Here is a 17361-nt window from a genome sequence, read left to right on the forward strand (position 1 = left end):
GCTCAGTCTTCAGGAGTCTCTTAAAGATAGTGAGAGATTCTCCTGATCAGGTAGTAGAAGGTAGTTTGTTAGAGGTGTTAGGAGAGTAGGTGCTCTTTGAAGAGCTCTGTCTTCAGGAGTTTATTAAAGATAATGAGAGATTAGACCAGGAGTATATTTTCTGTAGTGACTTATAATACAATCAGATGTATCCTCAGATATTAAGCAAACATGCTTTGAGTTTAAGCACTGCAGAGCTTTAGCCAGTATTTTCTTATTTGAACTGTTTGAATTGATACTTCATGGTGGTGGTGTGTGATCAGTTTTTCTTAAAATTGCACAAAAAGGAATCTTGAAACGTTTTTTTTTTTGTACAAATTTCAGACAAGAAACCTGCTGTTTATTAAGCTTTCGTAAGTCTTTGGAAAGAATGATATACAGATATTGCAGTTAACAGTCAAGATGAGGACTAAATGATTAAAGTACACAAATGTAATTGAAAACACCACATCCAGCTAAATGATTTAATCAGATATGATCAATTAATAAGAACTTTTAGAGCTTAGATCGGGCCCAAAATATCGAGCCCCAACGGCCCCGCCCTATACACCTTTAATATGAGCCTGAGCCCGATTTAAACCCGACATTTTTTTGAGTAAGTAAAGCGTTAAAACTGAGCTTTTAAAAAAAACATTTTCGGGTTGAGCGAAATCTGTTCAGAATGCTGTTAATTTACATTGCAACACTGAAGAAGCATAGACCTAAGAGCAGTGTTATCTCCGAAATGTTAAAAGTCTGAAAAATACAAGAATAATGTCTGAATAAATTTCCCTGCAATCTAACATAATTTAACATGGTTTACGAATAGAAAACACTTTCTAAACAAACTGTTTTATATTGAGCTTATAGCCTAAGTGCACAAAAAAAACCCACTTTGCAGTATTATGACTATCACGTCATAGATTTATATGAAGTTCGGGTCGGGCCTTGGGTCGGGTTGGGTTCTGGCAGAGATTCTAAGCTCTAAGAACTGTACATACAGTGTTGTGCAAATGTTTTTTGGCATTTAGCATTACAATCCATACAAACAGCAATTATACAAAAAGCCGAGCTTTTACGGCCCCATTTTTCTTAATGAAACATCTCCTAATCTCTCCTCTTAATCTGAGTTTAATAGAGTTATTTTTAGTTCTCATCATATTAATCAACACCTGGTTTGGTACATTGGTAAATTTGGTAAATCAGGTGAGCTGCTGACAGAACTCAACATAATATACAGTACATGCTGGCTGAGGAGCATCCAGCAGAAATCTGGAATCTCTACATTTTGTTCTTCAGCTCGGCTCACAGGATATAAATAGCATACTTCCTTGTTACGTTTTATTGTATGCAGGTTTATTTGCATCTGTTTAAATCATAATTGCTAAGAAATCATAATGCTGAGATGAATGGATTAGTGTCATTTGCCTTGGTGCCTTAAACTCTTGCACAGTACTGTACATTCACATTATTGGTGATTTGTGATTGGTTGATTGTTAGAGAAAGTGGTAAAGCAGCAGTTTTAGTAATATTAGTAACAGCGTTTGTGTTAGCTATTAGCGCCAGCTCTGGCTAATATAGAAGATTTAGCTGCGAGTTCACTAGCATTAGAACCAGTGCCAGCAGGAGGACGACTGAAGGATGAACAATATCAGCACTGGAACAAAAGATGTCCAGACACTCTCTGAAAAAAAAGAAGACAAAAATAGTAATTAGAACATTAGAAAATTTGAAAAAATTGAAAAAATGAATTAATTGTAATTGTGGCAACAGTTAAGAGACACTGAGAAACCAGTGAAAGTAATAAATCAACACGAATGGCCCGATCATACACCCTGTTCTAGATGCGTCGTGATGCTCTTTGCTATCTTACACCCCGTCAACAGTCTATTTTTTAGAGTTCAGGAAAAAATATACACAGATAAATTTCAGGTAAATATCTGGCGTGTTTCTATTATATATTTTGATGACAGAAAACGAAACACAGGAGCGCCACTGACTGATTAAAACCCTGAAAACAGTCAATCATCAGAGTCCATTCCTATAGGTAGCAGAGCTCAAACCCAACTTCTTCCAACTCAACACTAAACAGAATAAATAATAAAATACTGTAAACATCGCTGTTCCCTTAAATAAATGAGCTGCTGGTGTACCTTCACAGTGTGCACGCTCAGGTCAGTATCTGTCTCTGCTGAGACAAAGCACAAGTCAGAGCTTACCCGGCTCTTAAAGGGAATTTAACGCAATTTGACACACTGATTGGTTTATTTCACGTTACGCCCAAAATTAACCACACCTATGATTAACTAAGAGAATGGATACATGCCTTTTCATGTTTCGAGCATGTTTTTCACCCTCGCCATACAAGAGACACACCGACACGCCCTGAATCCAGCTGTGTGATGCACAATTGACCAGTGTGCAATACACGGTTAAAATATGGCCCGAAGTAGCACATCATTTTAAAGTGAAACTAAAAATTGTGTAAAAATCATGACATGCAAAAGTATTCAGCCCTTACTTGAGACACCATTTGCTGCAATTACAGCTGCAGGTCTTTTCGGGTTTGTCTCTACCAGCTTTGCGCATCTAGAGACTGTGATTTTTGCCCCATTCTTCTTTATAAAACAGCTCAAGCTCAGCCAGGTTGGGTGGAGAGCATTTTTACGTCTCTCCACAGAAGCTCAGTGGGGTTTAGGTATTTAGGACTTTGACTGGGCCATTGTTACACACGAAAATTCTTTTATTAGGTTTTAAAATCTAAAATCAAAGCCATTCCACTGTAGCTCTGGCTGTATGTTTGGGTCATCGTCTTGCCGGAAGGCTCCAGGCTCCAGCCTCCAACGAATATGAGTATGAGTACTTTTGCAAGCAACTCTATAGCATCGGTTGTATTACACAACTTGCAAATTCTTTACCGTAGAGACACTGTAGATTTTTACAGCTTTTGTAGTACTTTTTTTTTTTTTGAAGTATAACTTTTGTCTAAATGCCTTTTTGGATCAAGTATAATATTAATATATTTAAGTAGCGAAATTACTGCTTTATTTGCATTAGCATTTGCTATTATTTAAAACTGCATCCTATTTCCAGAAATAAAAAAATAGCTATAGTCATTTACAACAGTCAGAGTCTTACACAATTCAGTTATTTGTTAATTATCTATTTTTAGTAAACACGATTAGTGTGCGTACCCGTTTTTGTCTGAAGGTGTAGTTGTGCTCGTGGCTGGAGTTCTAGTGGTAAGACTCCTAAAAAAAAGTTGATAAAGATTTAGTAATTATTATAATTATTACAGTCTGTTAAAATGCTTAAAATACTTTTAAGTTTGCCTTTAAGTGATATGTACTAGTGCATCTCAAACAATACAAATATTGATGAAAAGTGACTTTATTTCAGTAATTCAGTTCAAAATGTGAAACTTGTATATTATATAGATGTATTAAACACAGAGTGATCTATTTTTATTGTTGATGATTATGGCTTATAGCCAATAAAACTCAAGAATCAGTTTATTATACAAGACCAAAACGGTACTTTTGGCAGTGTGTGGGCAGTGTGCCAAGTCCTGCTGGAAAATGAAATCTGCGTCTCCATAAAAGTTGTCAGTAGCAGAGGGAAGCTGTAAGATATGAAGTGCTGTAAGATTTTGTGGGAAAACAAAACTGCACTGACTTTAGACTTGATAATAAAACACAGTGGATCAACACCAGCAGATGACAGACATGTCTCTCCAAACCATCACTGATTGGTGGAAACTTCACACTAGACCTCGAGCAGTTTGGACTGTGTGTCTCTCCACTCTTCCTCCAGACTCTGCTCCCTTGATTTTCATAAATGAAATGTAAAATTTACTGATGATCAGTGATGGTTTAGAGGAGAGACATGTCTGTCATCTGCTGGTGTTGATCCACTGTGTTTTATTATCAAGTCTAAAGTCAGTGCAGTTTTGTTTTCCCACAAAATCTTACAGCACTTCATATCTTACAACTTTTCACTGCCAAAAGTACCAATTGGTCTTATATAATATTCAAATTTTCTGAGACATTGATTTTCTTTATTTTTTTCACTGGCTGTAAGCCATAATCATATATAATCAATAATAAAAGAAATAAATGCTTAAAATAGATCACTCTGTGTGTTTAATACATCTATATAATATATGAGTTTCACATTTTGAACTGAATCACTGAAATAAATGAACTTTTCAATGATATTCTAATGTATTGGGATGTACTAGTAGAGAGAGTTATTTCAACAAAAGCAGGACTGTAGCAACAAATGACCAAGAAGAATGTTTGAAACAACAAATCTTAAATTGGCGTTTACCTTGCAACACATGCTTCCTTTTGAGCACCCAGAGGGACACTACTGACGTTCATCACTGGAACACTGGTGCAGGGCAAGGTGTCGCTCTGCTGCAGGGGTGAGAGATCTGACCATGCAAACCACACACACACACACACACACACACACACACACACACACACACACACACACACACACACACACACAACACACAAAATATATACAGTTAGGTGCAGAAATATTTGGACAGTGACACAATCGTCATGATTTGGGCTCTACGTGCCACCACACTGTGTTGAAATCGAAAATCGTTTAATTTAACCCTTCCCAGAGGTGGAAAGTAATGAATTACGTTTACTCACATTACTGCAATTGAGTGGATTTTATGAGTAATTTGTCATTTTTAAAGTAGTTTTTAAAATAGGTAATTTTACTTTTACTCAAGTACATTTTGACACAAGTAATTTACTTTGCTACATTGGAAAACTCCCAATTACTAAGTAAAAAAAGAATTACTGGGGGAAAAAAAAATTGGCGCCGACGCACGGATGCTCGTGCGTGGAATAACGAGGCAATAGCGTCCTCACGCAATAAAAAATTTGCCCCGCCGGACAGAGCTGTCAGCTTTCAAAACTTCCACATTAAACCTGCAAAAGCAAGTGGTGTATTTTTATAATTTTTTTTTGTATGATTTCATGTTTTTTTATGATTATTCCTTAAGTTTTTATTGGAAACATTAAACAGTCTGCTTGAATGTAAAAAAAAAACATGTAAATAGCAGTTAAAGCACAGCAATGGCAAGTTAAAATATAATAAAAACTGTAAAACTATAAAAATACAGTTTATAGTCACCTATATGACCATAACCTTTTAACAGTAAAGAAAAAAATTAATCATAGAAACCTATGCCTCTTGTTCTTGAGAATGTTTTATGGGATGGTCTGATCAAATACTGCCTGAAAGGTCTAAATTATTATGTGGAATAAAAGTTCATTAAAAACATTTACTCAAAGTACATTTTAAATTGAGTACTTTTTTACTTTTACTCGAGTAGATTTTTAGCACAGTAAAGGTACTTTTATTTAATTACAATTTCAGTATTTCAGTACTTTTATCCACCTCTGACCCTTCCTAATATGTTTATTTGTCAGGAACACCAACCAGGTGTTCCAGGGTCAATTTGATCCGGTGCATGTTTGAATATCCAATTAATATCCAAAATAATAATTATCCAAAATAATATAAAAAAAAAAAAATCCAAACAAGCAGTGTGAATATTTTATTACTTACTACTTGCTAATTATTCTTCCTTACCTCTAAGAGGTAATGGTTTAATCAGGATAATCACTCGTTTAAAAAAAAAACACATTTTTTTTTAATGTTTCACTACTTTACTACTTTTACAAGACCAACATATTATACATAATAGCTTTACATAACATTAAAGCAGAAGTTTTATACTGAAAAAATCTTTTTTTTTATTTTTCCTAGATCTTCAAACTTTTAAACTGGTCAATTTGACCTGTAACATAACAGGAGGGTTAAAGGGGTTGAACCAAAAATATCTTATGAGACGTTTAGTATTTACAACTCTATTATGTTGAGAATTCTTTGCAGGCAGTGACGGCCTAATGTCTGAAACTCCAAACACTGGGTTTCCTCCTTTATGACGCTTTTCCAGGTCTTTACTGCAGGGTTTAAAACTTTCAAGTGTTGCTGGTTTGTGGGTCTTTCTACCTTCAGTTTTGTGAAGCGAAAGCAAGTAAAATGCTTCTTGATTAGGTTCAGATCCAGTGATTGACTTGTCCAGTGCAGAATATTCCAATTCTTTGCCTTAAAAAATTCCTGGGTTGCTTTAGCAGTATGTTTTTGGTCCTTGTCCATTTGCACTGTTAATCAATGTTCAATCAACCTGGCTGCATTTGGTCGAGTCTGAGCAGAAATTAAATCCCTGTACACTTCAGAATTCATCCTTCTGCTTCTGTCTTCATTTTCATGTCACATTTTCAATAAACACTAATGACCCAGTGCTATAAGAAGCTTTGCACGCCTATACTAACTACCACCACCATGTCTTACATAGGATGTCGTGAAATTTGTCTTGGGCCGTTCCAAGCCTTCTCCATACTTTCTTCTACACATCATTTGGGTACATGCTGATCTAAGGCTTCTTTAGATTTAGATTTAGATCTCTGTTTCTATTAATGATTTGCTCTCATGAAGACTTTTATTTTTATTGTAAACTGGGATACTGATGCATCTACTTTCTGGAGAGTGGTCTTCACTTGGGTGGATATTTTTTAGGTTTTTTTTTTCACCATGGAAAGGATTTTGTGATCATCCACCACTGTTGTCTTCTGTAAATGTCCAGGACATTTTGAGTTCTCAAGCTTAAAACCGCACTCTTTTTTTCCCCAATGTTTGTTTGATTTGGCCACCCCTAACATCTCCACTGTCTCTCTGATGGATTTCTTCTTTTTTCAGCCTAATGATGGTCTTCCATTTCACTTCCATTGAAAGCTCCTTTGACTGCATGTTGTGGGTTCACAGCAACATCTTTCAAACGGCTTCAGACCATTTATCTGCTCGACTGATGACAGATTAATGAGGGAATAGAGCCCAAGAAATAGCTTTTGAGACAATTCATCCAATTACTTTTGAGCCGCTGAAAGGAGGAGGCTTTGTTAAAAAAATGGTTGTAAGTTCTGAACGCTTCAAAGGATATTTTTGTTCAACCCATTTAAATTAAACCTACTGTAAAAGTCTTCAACTGCATCTAATTTATTTAATTTCAAATCCAGTGCGGTGGCATGGGCCTAACTGTATAAATCCACCAGCAGAAATGAAACTTGGTGGGTAGTCATGTCATATTGGAGTGATTCAGTAATTCAGAATGGTGACCCTGAACATACAGCACTACAGAACTACAGTGGAGTGGTTTAGATCAAAGAATATTCATGTGTTAAAATGACCTGACCCGATAATACGTGTTGCTTATTGTCTTGGGTGCATAATATTATACTGGAATGGCAAAAGTCATGGGACAGGAACAAGTACTGTGTCACATGTTTATGTGGATTTCATATTAGATAGGGTAATATGTTTAAATGGTAAAATGAAAGCCCACCTTGCATGCTGGCGAGGATGATGAGGTCACCACCTTTGACAAACTCCCTGTCACCAAAATGTGCTTTATCCAAGACAGTTGGAAACCCCCAGAAGACTGGTGATCCGGCTTCACTTGGCCGGCCCCACACTGGCTTTCCATCTAAAATAAATTGTAGACAGTAAAAGTAAATTGTTCAATACCAAACTCCCCAAAAGGATGTGACAGGATTGATGAACAATAGAAAGTAAAGATGATGTTTGTTAAAACAGTGAAGTTCATTCTGCAAGGTCTCACCATATAAGGTAGTTGGGTCCGTTGTAAAGGTTGTTTGTTTCGATGCACGGTTTCTGATATCGGGGTTCTGGTCCAGCAAGGTGAAAGTCACTTGTCTCCATGAGCAAGGCCACTGCAAACGGTCATCATAGATTCCAGACACTAACCGTATATAGAGGCCAATACTGCTAGGAGTCATTAACAGATGTAGCTGAAAGCGATAACCTTCCGCTGAGTAATACAGTGGACTGAACAGATATTGTGCATTCACAGTTTTGTTCCAAGCCTCCATGAAGTTGTTGATCTGCCATATGCTATGAGGACACTCTGTCTCCGACAGGTTGATATCATCCACAGAGAAACCTCCTCTGGAATATCCGTCCCCTTTCCGTGCCTCAAATTCCACCTGGAACGTCTTACTCGCGTCCAATGGCACGAGGCGGAACTGCCAGTGATCAGTGGGCGGTCCTGATATTGAAAAAAAATATAAAAAATGTACAATGTCAGTTTATCAGTTTGTTTCCTGTTAACAAGTACCCCGTTTATTACCTGTGTATTCAAAGGGAAGGAATTGGACCATTCGCTAGAGTGCTAAGAACATTAAAAAAATGGCGTTTGAAAACTGAAGTTTGTGACTGCATCCAGAAACTTTTGCTTCTCCTCTCCTCCCTTTCTTCTCCACCTCTCCTACCTCGGAAGAAAATGGAGAAATCAAGGAGAGGAGAGAAGGAGCAATAGTAACTAGGGAAATGGGAGAGCTGAGCTTCCAATAGGATGTTGACTATTGATTAACGGAGCCAAACGCAGACATGTCTCTCCAAACCATCACTGATCATCAGTAAATTTTACATTTCATTTACATTAAATCAAGGGAGCAGAGTCTGGAGGAAGAGTGGAGAGACACACAGTCCAAACTGCTCGAGGTCTAGTGTGAAGTTTCCACCAATCAGTGATGGTTTGATGGAGAGACATGTCTGTCATCTGCTGGTGTTGATCCATTGTGTTTATTATCAAGTCAAAAAAAAAAGTCAGTGCAGTTTTGTTTTCCCTCAAAATCTTACAACTTTGATCTTACAACTTTGATCTTAACTTGATGACAACTTTTGTGGAGATGCAGATTTCATTTTCCAGCAGGACTTTCCAGCACAGTGCCCACACTGCCAAAAGTACCAAGACTTTGTTTTTTTTATTGGCTGTAAGCCATAATCATCAACAATAAAAATAAATAAATGCTTAAAATAGATCACTCTGTGTGTTCAATACATCAATATAATATATGAGTTTCACATTTTGAACTGAATTACTGACAAAAAAATTGATAACTTTTCAATGATATTAACATTTCTTCAAATGCACAAGTGTATATTAGATGCCACGATTTAATGTCACCAAAAATGACAAGTTTCACTGGCTTATCAGAAACTCACCTGTAATCTGGTCCATAAGCCTGAGGGTTCCTACAGTATCATAAGCACTCTGGTACTCTCGGATCCAGATGTTGAGCTGGTCGGTCTCATTTCCACTGTGATAGTAGAAGAACTCCAGGCACTGGACATTGCAGGATCTGCGGGGGGTCATCTCTCTGCTCTCCAGTCGACCCGAGTCTCCGGGCTGTCCAGTCTTCGTGCTGAAGTGCATGAAGAAAGGCGGCTCTGTGGAGAAAAAATTAAATTAGCAGAAAGCTAACGAACTGTGAGCTAACACTTTTAGCCATCTATAGATGGCTAACCAAGCAACCAAGCACAAGCCAATCTGCAGCATAATTTAGGGCGTGATCAGCGTGTCTTTGATATCATAATGACGGGAAAAGTATGCTTTGTAACTTGGCATTCCGAAAAGGGGAAAGGGTTAGACTCATTAACAAGAAGAATGGTAAAAAAATAAGATGATTTAGATGATTGTTGTTGCATGGCTCATGGGCTTGGTAGTGGGGGGAAAAGTGGACCTGACTACCCAGGGCCTGAGTAGGACGAGGGGCTCAGGAAAATCCAGATTTATTATATATATATATATATATATATATATTTGGCATGTTTTTGAATTGGGCCCTCCAATTAACTATTTTTTTTATTTATCTTTCAAATATATTGATACAGTCATATGAAAAAGTTTGGGCACCCCTATTAATCTTAATCATTTTTAGTTCTAAATATTTGGGTGTTTGCAACAGCCATTTCAGTTTGATATATCTAATAACTGATGGACACAGTAATATTTCAGGATTGAAATGAGGTTTACTGTACTAACAGAAAATGTGCAATATGCATTAAACCAAAATTTGACCGGTGCAAAAGTATGGGCACCCTTATCATTTTATTGATTTGAATACTTCTAACTACTTCTGTAAGCACGCCATAAACAGCACAAAAGCACACCTCAGGCGACTCTGTTTGTGGAGTGCTTGAAGAAATGGCTTTTTTCGCATCACTCTCCCATTCAGCTTCACCTTGTGTAAAGTGCGCTGTATTGTTGACCGATGCACAGTGACACCATCTGCAGCAAGATGATGCTGCAGCTCTTTGGAGGTGGTCTGTGGATTGTCCTTGACTGTTCTCACCATTCTTCTTCTCTGCCTTTCTGATATTTTTCTTGGCCTGCCACTTTTGGGCTTAACAAGAACTGTCCCTGTGGTCTTCCATTTCCTTACTATGTTCCTCACAGTGGAAACTGACAGGTTAAATCTCTGAGAAAACTTTTTCTATCCTTCCCCTGAACAACTATGTTGAACAATCTTTGTTTTTAGATCATTTGAGAGTTGTTTTGATGAGCCCATGATGCCTCTCTTCAGAGGAAATATATTCTGTGTCGCCTGCAAAGGCGAGCTGAATAAAATAATGTTCCACTTTCAAAAGCATACCTGAGGAAATGTTGTTTATGAACAGAGTCAGATTATCTGAAAGGTAACAAAAACATATCACGTTTTAATACTACAGTTCATTGAAACTGGTACGGTAACATCTAAAGGCATTTGGCTCTACATTTGGAAACATTACCCATGGGCGGCAGGTTGGTATGATCACTAGATGGACCTCCAGAAACGTTGCTCACAATCTGCCAGTTCCCAGCATTAGCAGAGGAGCAGGTAGCCATCTGGCAGGTGCCGTCTTTGAAGCTACAGCGGTCCAGAAAGGAGATGGATTCATCTGTTAGAAATGAGTTAGAGTTACTTTCTGATATCCTGACATAACAAAAAGCTTGATTTAGTTAAGTTTCCTTCTCTTTATTTCATAATATGTACCAAAAGTGTAGCATGTGGAGTATACACTTCCAGAGTATACATTTACAAGTATATTTAAATATGGAAGCACTAGCAGGTGTTTACAGTTTTCCCCAAAATTGAAATCAACATTAATCACATTTAACTCTAAACACAAATTTAAAAATAGTTGTGTACTTTGTCAAAACACCACAAATATATAGCTAAATAAAAAACAACAACAACAAAAAATACTGCATTTAAAACCATGCTTTTCTTCTCAAAACTCAAAATTTCTTCCACCGACTCTGCTCCCTTGATTTCCAAATGAAATGTAAAATTTACTGATGATCAGTGACGGTTTTGTTGATCCACTGTGTTTTATTATCAAGTCTAAAGTCAGTGCAGTTTTGTTTTCCCGCAAAGCTTCCCTCTGCTACTGACAACTTTTATGGAGATGCGAATTTTATTTTCCAGCAGGACTTGGCACACTGCCCACACTGCCAAAAGTACCAATACTCTAAATAATGACCTACATATTCATTATTAATCTTTAAAGCCCCACTAGGTAGGATTTCCTTGATTTTTGATATTTTTAAAGAAGTAAAATTACAGCTTGAAACTCACTGCAGCGCTGCATTGAGGTGTAATAGGGGGAATAGCGGTGCTCTCGTGTCTGTGCTGGAGCTCCTCTGAGCTCAAACCAGACTCTGTAAGTTTTCCGAGGCGGCTGCGACCAACGCTCGCGAGAACTGCGACCTGCTTTCCGACCTTTAGTTCTAACAGTTCTACAAGCACTACTGGTTCATTCTTTACAAACTAACATACAGACACTTCGCCAGAAACTGGAAAGAGAGCGAATATGTCTGTGAAAGCCAGAAAACGAGAAAGAGAAACTAATCCGCCTGAAACATTTTTTACACTCTGCAACTGTAGGGGGAGCCCATGAGCACAAAATCTCAATCCTACCTAGTGGAGCTTTCAATATTAAGACAGTACTTCATAATAGTTATATAGTATAAGAAAAATATGAGATAACATCTTAAAATATTGACAAATAATTTATGTTCTGATGAAAAAAATAGGTAATGGATGTTTTTTAGAAATAGTTTTAGGATTGGGCTTTCTTAAAGCACTCACTGTTTATTTCCTTCCCAATAAATCCCACCCTTTACAGAAGCCAAAGGATGATCACAACTGCTTTTATTTATCTAGTGTCAGCCTTGCATTTTTTTGCATTACTGCAAAAGAACATAGAAATACATACTGCATTTATAGAGGTTGTAGAGTTCGACTGCATCCAAAGGGCTCAGGTCATAGCGCTGACCAATGAAGGTTTGGAACTTAACGTCTTTAGTGATGATGGTGGGTCCACTTGTATTGCTGAAATCGTATTGTCCATAGTGCATCAGAGACCTGTAGTCATAGGGAGTTCCCTGCACGGTGCTTTGCGCCTCACTTACTTTGTCAAAGTTATGTTTCTGAACTGAAATCAGAGCACACATACACTTTTGTGATAAGTATTCAGTAAAGTCTGCATTAAAACTAAGTTTAGCATGTATCAATCGCTATCATTTATTCGGACATTTTCTGCAAGAAAACGATTTTTGAAACTTGAAGAAGAAGAAAGAAGGTTTAAGACTTAAGAAGAAGGTTAAGGTTTAGGAACATGACAATGACCTGCAGGGATGTTTTCATAATGGATTGTCACGTAGTCGTCTCGATCATATCGGCTCTGTTCGTGGAAGAAGCCCAGACAGTGAAGAAACTCGTGCTCCACAATACCGATGTAGCCACACCCACTTCCAATAGAGAGCTGCTGCCTCCCACCGATCCTCCCGATATACGACCAGCACCTGCAAAAACAGATTTCAGCAGTTTTTACTAAAGCTCTGATATATGGTTTTAATCAGGGGCGTCCTTGGGCCTGGGCTTCCGGGGCTTTAGCCCCAAATCATTTTCCAGTAGCCCCGAATCGTTTCGCTCAGCTCAGCTGTATTATTAATGAGGAGAATCTCTTAATGGAAAATCTCTTAATGCCAATAGAAAGGAATTTGCTGACGTATATGTGCTACATTATCTGTTCTTACGAGGCTGCATTCCTTAAAAACAGATAAAATACATTCCTTCTCAAAGTGAAACTATTGAAACAGTAACAAATGTGACCAATCAAGTTTTATCTTAACTGATTAATGGATGTTCTATCTTGCATCTTACATTCCACTAAGAAAAGTCAGGTACCGTGGCAGAAAGCCAGTTTTATTGTGGTAAGAATATGAATAAGAACTCCAATACATCCAATACAATCCTAATCAATCATTCTCACTAGAATCCAGAGAGCCCTGACATTTAAAACAATATACATCGACTCTGCATAGCGTAGCAGCCGGCGCCAGAAGGCAGGCTATGCGGAGTCTATGTATATATATATATGTCTATGTCATTATCAGTACAGTAATGGTGGCGCTCGGAGCTAAAGCTAGTGTTCTAGGATGTAAACAGTGTTCTTTAATAAGCTTAATAAGTTATTAATGCCTCGTTTTAAATGTCAAAGCTCTCTGATTTCTAGCAAGCAGGTGTGGTGCTATTTTGAGCTGCTGGAAAACTTTGGAAAAAACTATTTATCAAGGTAAATTATGCCCCGTGTCACCCAGTCTGAAGGGTGTTTGGACAAACTGTGGGAGAACGAAGGTGTGCTATTCATCAAAGGTAAGGACTTTTTATCATGTTTTACTACAGCAAAAGTCCATTTTACACCAGAGTTCTCCTTTAAGAAGAAAATTTCAAAGTTTCTGAAAATGTGATTAAATATGTACACTGTACCCGGTTTGTGCTTCCACAGAGACGTAGTCGGTTTCTGTTGTCCGCGGCTTAAAGTCGATGCATCCTTTCAGTCTCAGCTGCTCGAAAGCTCTTAAAATAACTCCTTTGTCGTTTATGCCTGAATTAAATATAAAAAAAAACAATATAAGAAACTTCAGTGCAAGAGCAATAAAATCACATGAAACAAATATAAATTTGAAATATAAAACATAAATAAGAAAAGTTCTTACTCAGGCTGTTATTCAGCACATAGGGAATGTACCCATTCCACCGGTAGTTGTTACTCAGAATCGCACTCTTTGTAAGCGGCTTGTTCTAGTTTATAACAGATTGAATTAATATTATTATTATTGTTGTTATTATTATTATTATTATTATTATTATTATTAGGATATTATTCAGGATATAGACAGCTGCATCTCAAAAAAATAGGATATCATTATAAAGTTACTTTATTACAGGAATTTAGTTCAAAATGTGAAACATATATTATTATATAGATGTATTGCACACAGACTAATCTATTTTAAGCGTTTATTTATTTTTTATTGTTGATGATTATTTATGGCTTACAGCCAATGAAAACCCAAAATTAAGTGTCTCTGAAAATTTGAATATTATATATTATAGTGCAGTTTTGTCTTCCCTCTGCTACTGACAACTTTTATGGAGATGCGGATTTCATTTTCCGGCAGGACTTGGCACAATGCCCACACTGTACCAAAAGTACCAATTGGTCTTATTATATAATGTTCTAATTTTCTGAGACACTGATTTGTGGGTTTTTAATTGGCTGTAAGCTTCATAATAATCATCAACAATAAAATAAATAAACACATTTTGAACTGAATTACTGAAATAAAGTCACTTTTTAATGATATTCAACATTTTTTGAGATGCACCTGTAGATCCCGTATAGCCTCATAACTTGTACTAAACTTGTTATAAAGCAAAATACCATTATAGTATACAGTGTGATGAACTTACCACCACCATGATATCTCCTTGGTAAAGGTTTAAATCTGAATGAACATCGAAAGGTTATAAGCAGCGCTAATAGACTAACAAATCAACAACAACATTTATTAAATGGTTTCTGGTATTTTGTGTAAAACTGGTTTATACTGTAAATCATACTGAGAAATAAGTTGGTTTACCTTTGTTTATTTCAAAGATGTCCTTAAATTCACCGTCTATGCCTAATAAAACAGAAAGAAAGAGAGATGATTAAAGTGAAACTGAGACCTGTAAACTGATATCATGCAGTGAAAGCTTCCCTGAGCTGTATAAATATGCAAATAAGATTAATTATATACAGGTTTAATTTTAAACTAACCAAGATACCAGATGGCTGAATTCTAATGCTGAGCAAAATTAGATATTTGGTCAAACTCTGAATACTGAATACTAAATATAACCTAATATATTTAATATATATGCCATAACACCTATATGCTTACCGATAAGTGTCGGTGGGGGCTGAAGAAGAGAAAGCACAGGGGGAAAAAATCACATATTAAACACATATTAAAAAAAAATTGCTTTCAGCCTAAAAAATATATAATATATATTTTAGGAGTACTACAGTACACTCACCAGTAATGAGACGGGAGAGACAGCCAAGCTCAGCAGGAGGACCATTAGAAAATCCATTGTCCCTGCAAAAAAAAAAAAAAAGCTTAAATTAGGATATTTAAAAGAAATGTAATTACTACTACTAATTTAAAAATGAAGGTAAAAAATATATATATTGTTTATACCCAACAAATACAAGAGTATGACATGAGCAAGAAGCCTATTTGTACTTTAATGTTAAACCTATTTAACACCAATTCTTACATTTCTAATATACCTGATGTATAATAAATAGTGATACAGTTGTAATACTTATTAAATGTATTTGTATAATTTCACTGTAGGCATATTTAAAATATGGGGTTACACACATGAAGTAGTTTAAATGTTTAAATGTTACTTAAGTATATTTAAAATATTTCAATTTTAGTACAGTTAATAATAAAGTGGCCACAAGAACACTTTTTAGTGCTCTAAAGCATAATAATGCTTAATATACTTTAATCTACTTTTTTTTCACTAGGGTATGCAAAAATCATTAATCACAATTATTTATGGAATTTAAATATCTGATCTTACATTGTGAATACATATATATATTTTTGGAAAATTGCATTTGAAAATTTCACATTTGATTTAAATATAAATTCAACTTATCAGTGTTTCGCTTTTTTAATATAAGTTTTATCCAATAAAGCAGATTAAAACAGATTAAAATGCAAATGTCACAAACCTGATCAGCTGGACGACTCGTAGAAAAACCCACTGAACCTCCTCAAGCATCTTATTTATATTTCCTCCACACCCACACAGGTAAAAATCTGTCGCACTGACCAGCACCAGCGTGACCTGATGCTGTTTTCTGATTGGCTTTATGTACAAGGAAGGAATTTAACTGTTTCACCAGTATCAGGATGTTTATCTACATTACATTACAGTAAAGTGTTGATAACATGAAGCAGCAGTGCACTGTGCTGCACTGGATACAGTATACAGTAGGGGTGGGCGATATGGCTCTAAAATAATATCACGATATTTCAGGGTATTTTTGCGATAGCGATATACTTGGCGATATAGGAAAACAGAAAAGTAATTAATTAATTTCAGGAATATAGTATAAGAGTATAACAGCATAATCATAATGTGGCAAAATAAATAATATAGCATAAAGTAATATATTGCAGCAAAACATATTGCAGAATATTTAGTGCATGCATATAAACTGCAAACTAAAAGAATTATACAATAAATACACCTAAAGCTTCACAGTAAATAATAGACTACTTTTAAGACAGAACATCTCTATTATCACGATATGAATTTTTAATATCACGATATTTCTGTGTCACGATATATTCTATACGATATAATATTGCCCACCCCTAGTATACAGTAGATGCATCAACCTGACAGTATATGGTGACATTTTTATATAGATTTCATACAGATTTTCTATTCAATGCTATGTTTTTTATCTGCCCTAGTGAATAAAAAGTAGATTAAATTATACTAAGCATTATTATATTATAGTGCACTAAAGTGTTCTTGTAGCCACATTATTATTATTAATCAGTATATTTTATTCTTTTATACTTATTATACTTTAATTACAGTATAAAAATAGTACAAAGGTCTTACTTAAATTGTGCTAAGTGTATTGTAACTATTTTAAATATACTTAAGTAGCATTTAAACAATTTAAACTACTTCATGTATGTCACCCCATATTTTAAATATGCTTACAGTCAAATTATAATACATTTATATTTTATTATTACAACTGTATCACTACTTATTATACACCAGGTATATTAGAAATGTACTAAGAATTGATGTATATGTAATATATATGTGATCTATTTACATTAGAGTATTTGTATTAGATATACATGCTTTTTGTTCCTGTCTTTTGTAAGTAGCACACTTCTAGTCTTCTACTATACTTCGTTGGGTATAAAAATATATTTTAATATAATGTTCTACAATTTTAGCGTGTTACAAATTTATGTTGTTGTTTAACACTGTATCCTATAATTTACTCATATTTATATTTTCCTAA

At 35.7% G+C, this 17361-nt stretch overlaps 1 protein-coding gene across 1 annotated transcript; it reads right to left on the bottom strand.

Moving 5' to 3' along the window:
* Positions 1–336: 336 nt before the first annotated feature.
* On the bottom strand, positions 337–16092 carry LOC111193392 (meprin A subunit beta-like). Its single transcript, XM_049480136.1, has 17 exons — positions 16036–16092; positions 15324–15385; positions 15188–15206; positions 14885–14926; positions 14715–14749; positions 13958–14042; positions 13728–13845; positions 12585–12760; positions 12172–12390; positions 10702–10851; positions 10566–10601; positions 9136–9360; positions 7730–8176; positions 7454–7594; positions 4348–4453; positions 3213–3269; positions 337–1702 (listed from the first exon to the last, which is right to left on the bottom strand). Exons 2-17 carry the CDS (start codon positions 15378–15380, stop codon positions 1591–1593), a joined length of 2025 nt encoding a protein of 674 aa, XP_049336093.1. The 5' UTR covers positions 15381–15385; positions 16036–16092; the 3' UTR covers positions 337–1590.
* Positions 16093–17361: the final 1269 nt, after the last annotated feature.

Source organism: Astyanax mexicanus, chromosome 6 (genome assembly GCF_023375975.1).
Source record: "Astyanax mexicanus isolate ESR-SI-001 chromosome 6, AstMex3_surface, whole genome shotgun sequence".
Classification (NCBI taxonomy): domain Eukaryota; kingdom Metazoa; phylum Chordata; class Actinopteri; order Characiformes; family Acestrorhamphidae; genus Astyanax; species Astyanax mexicanus.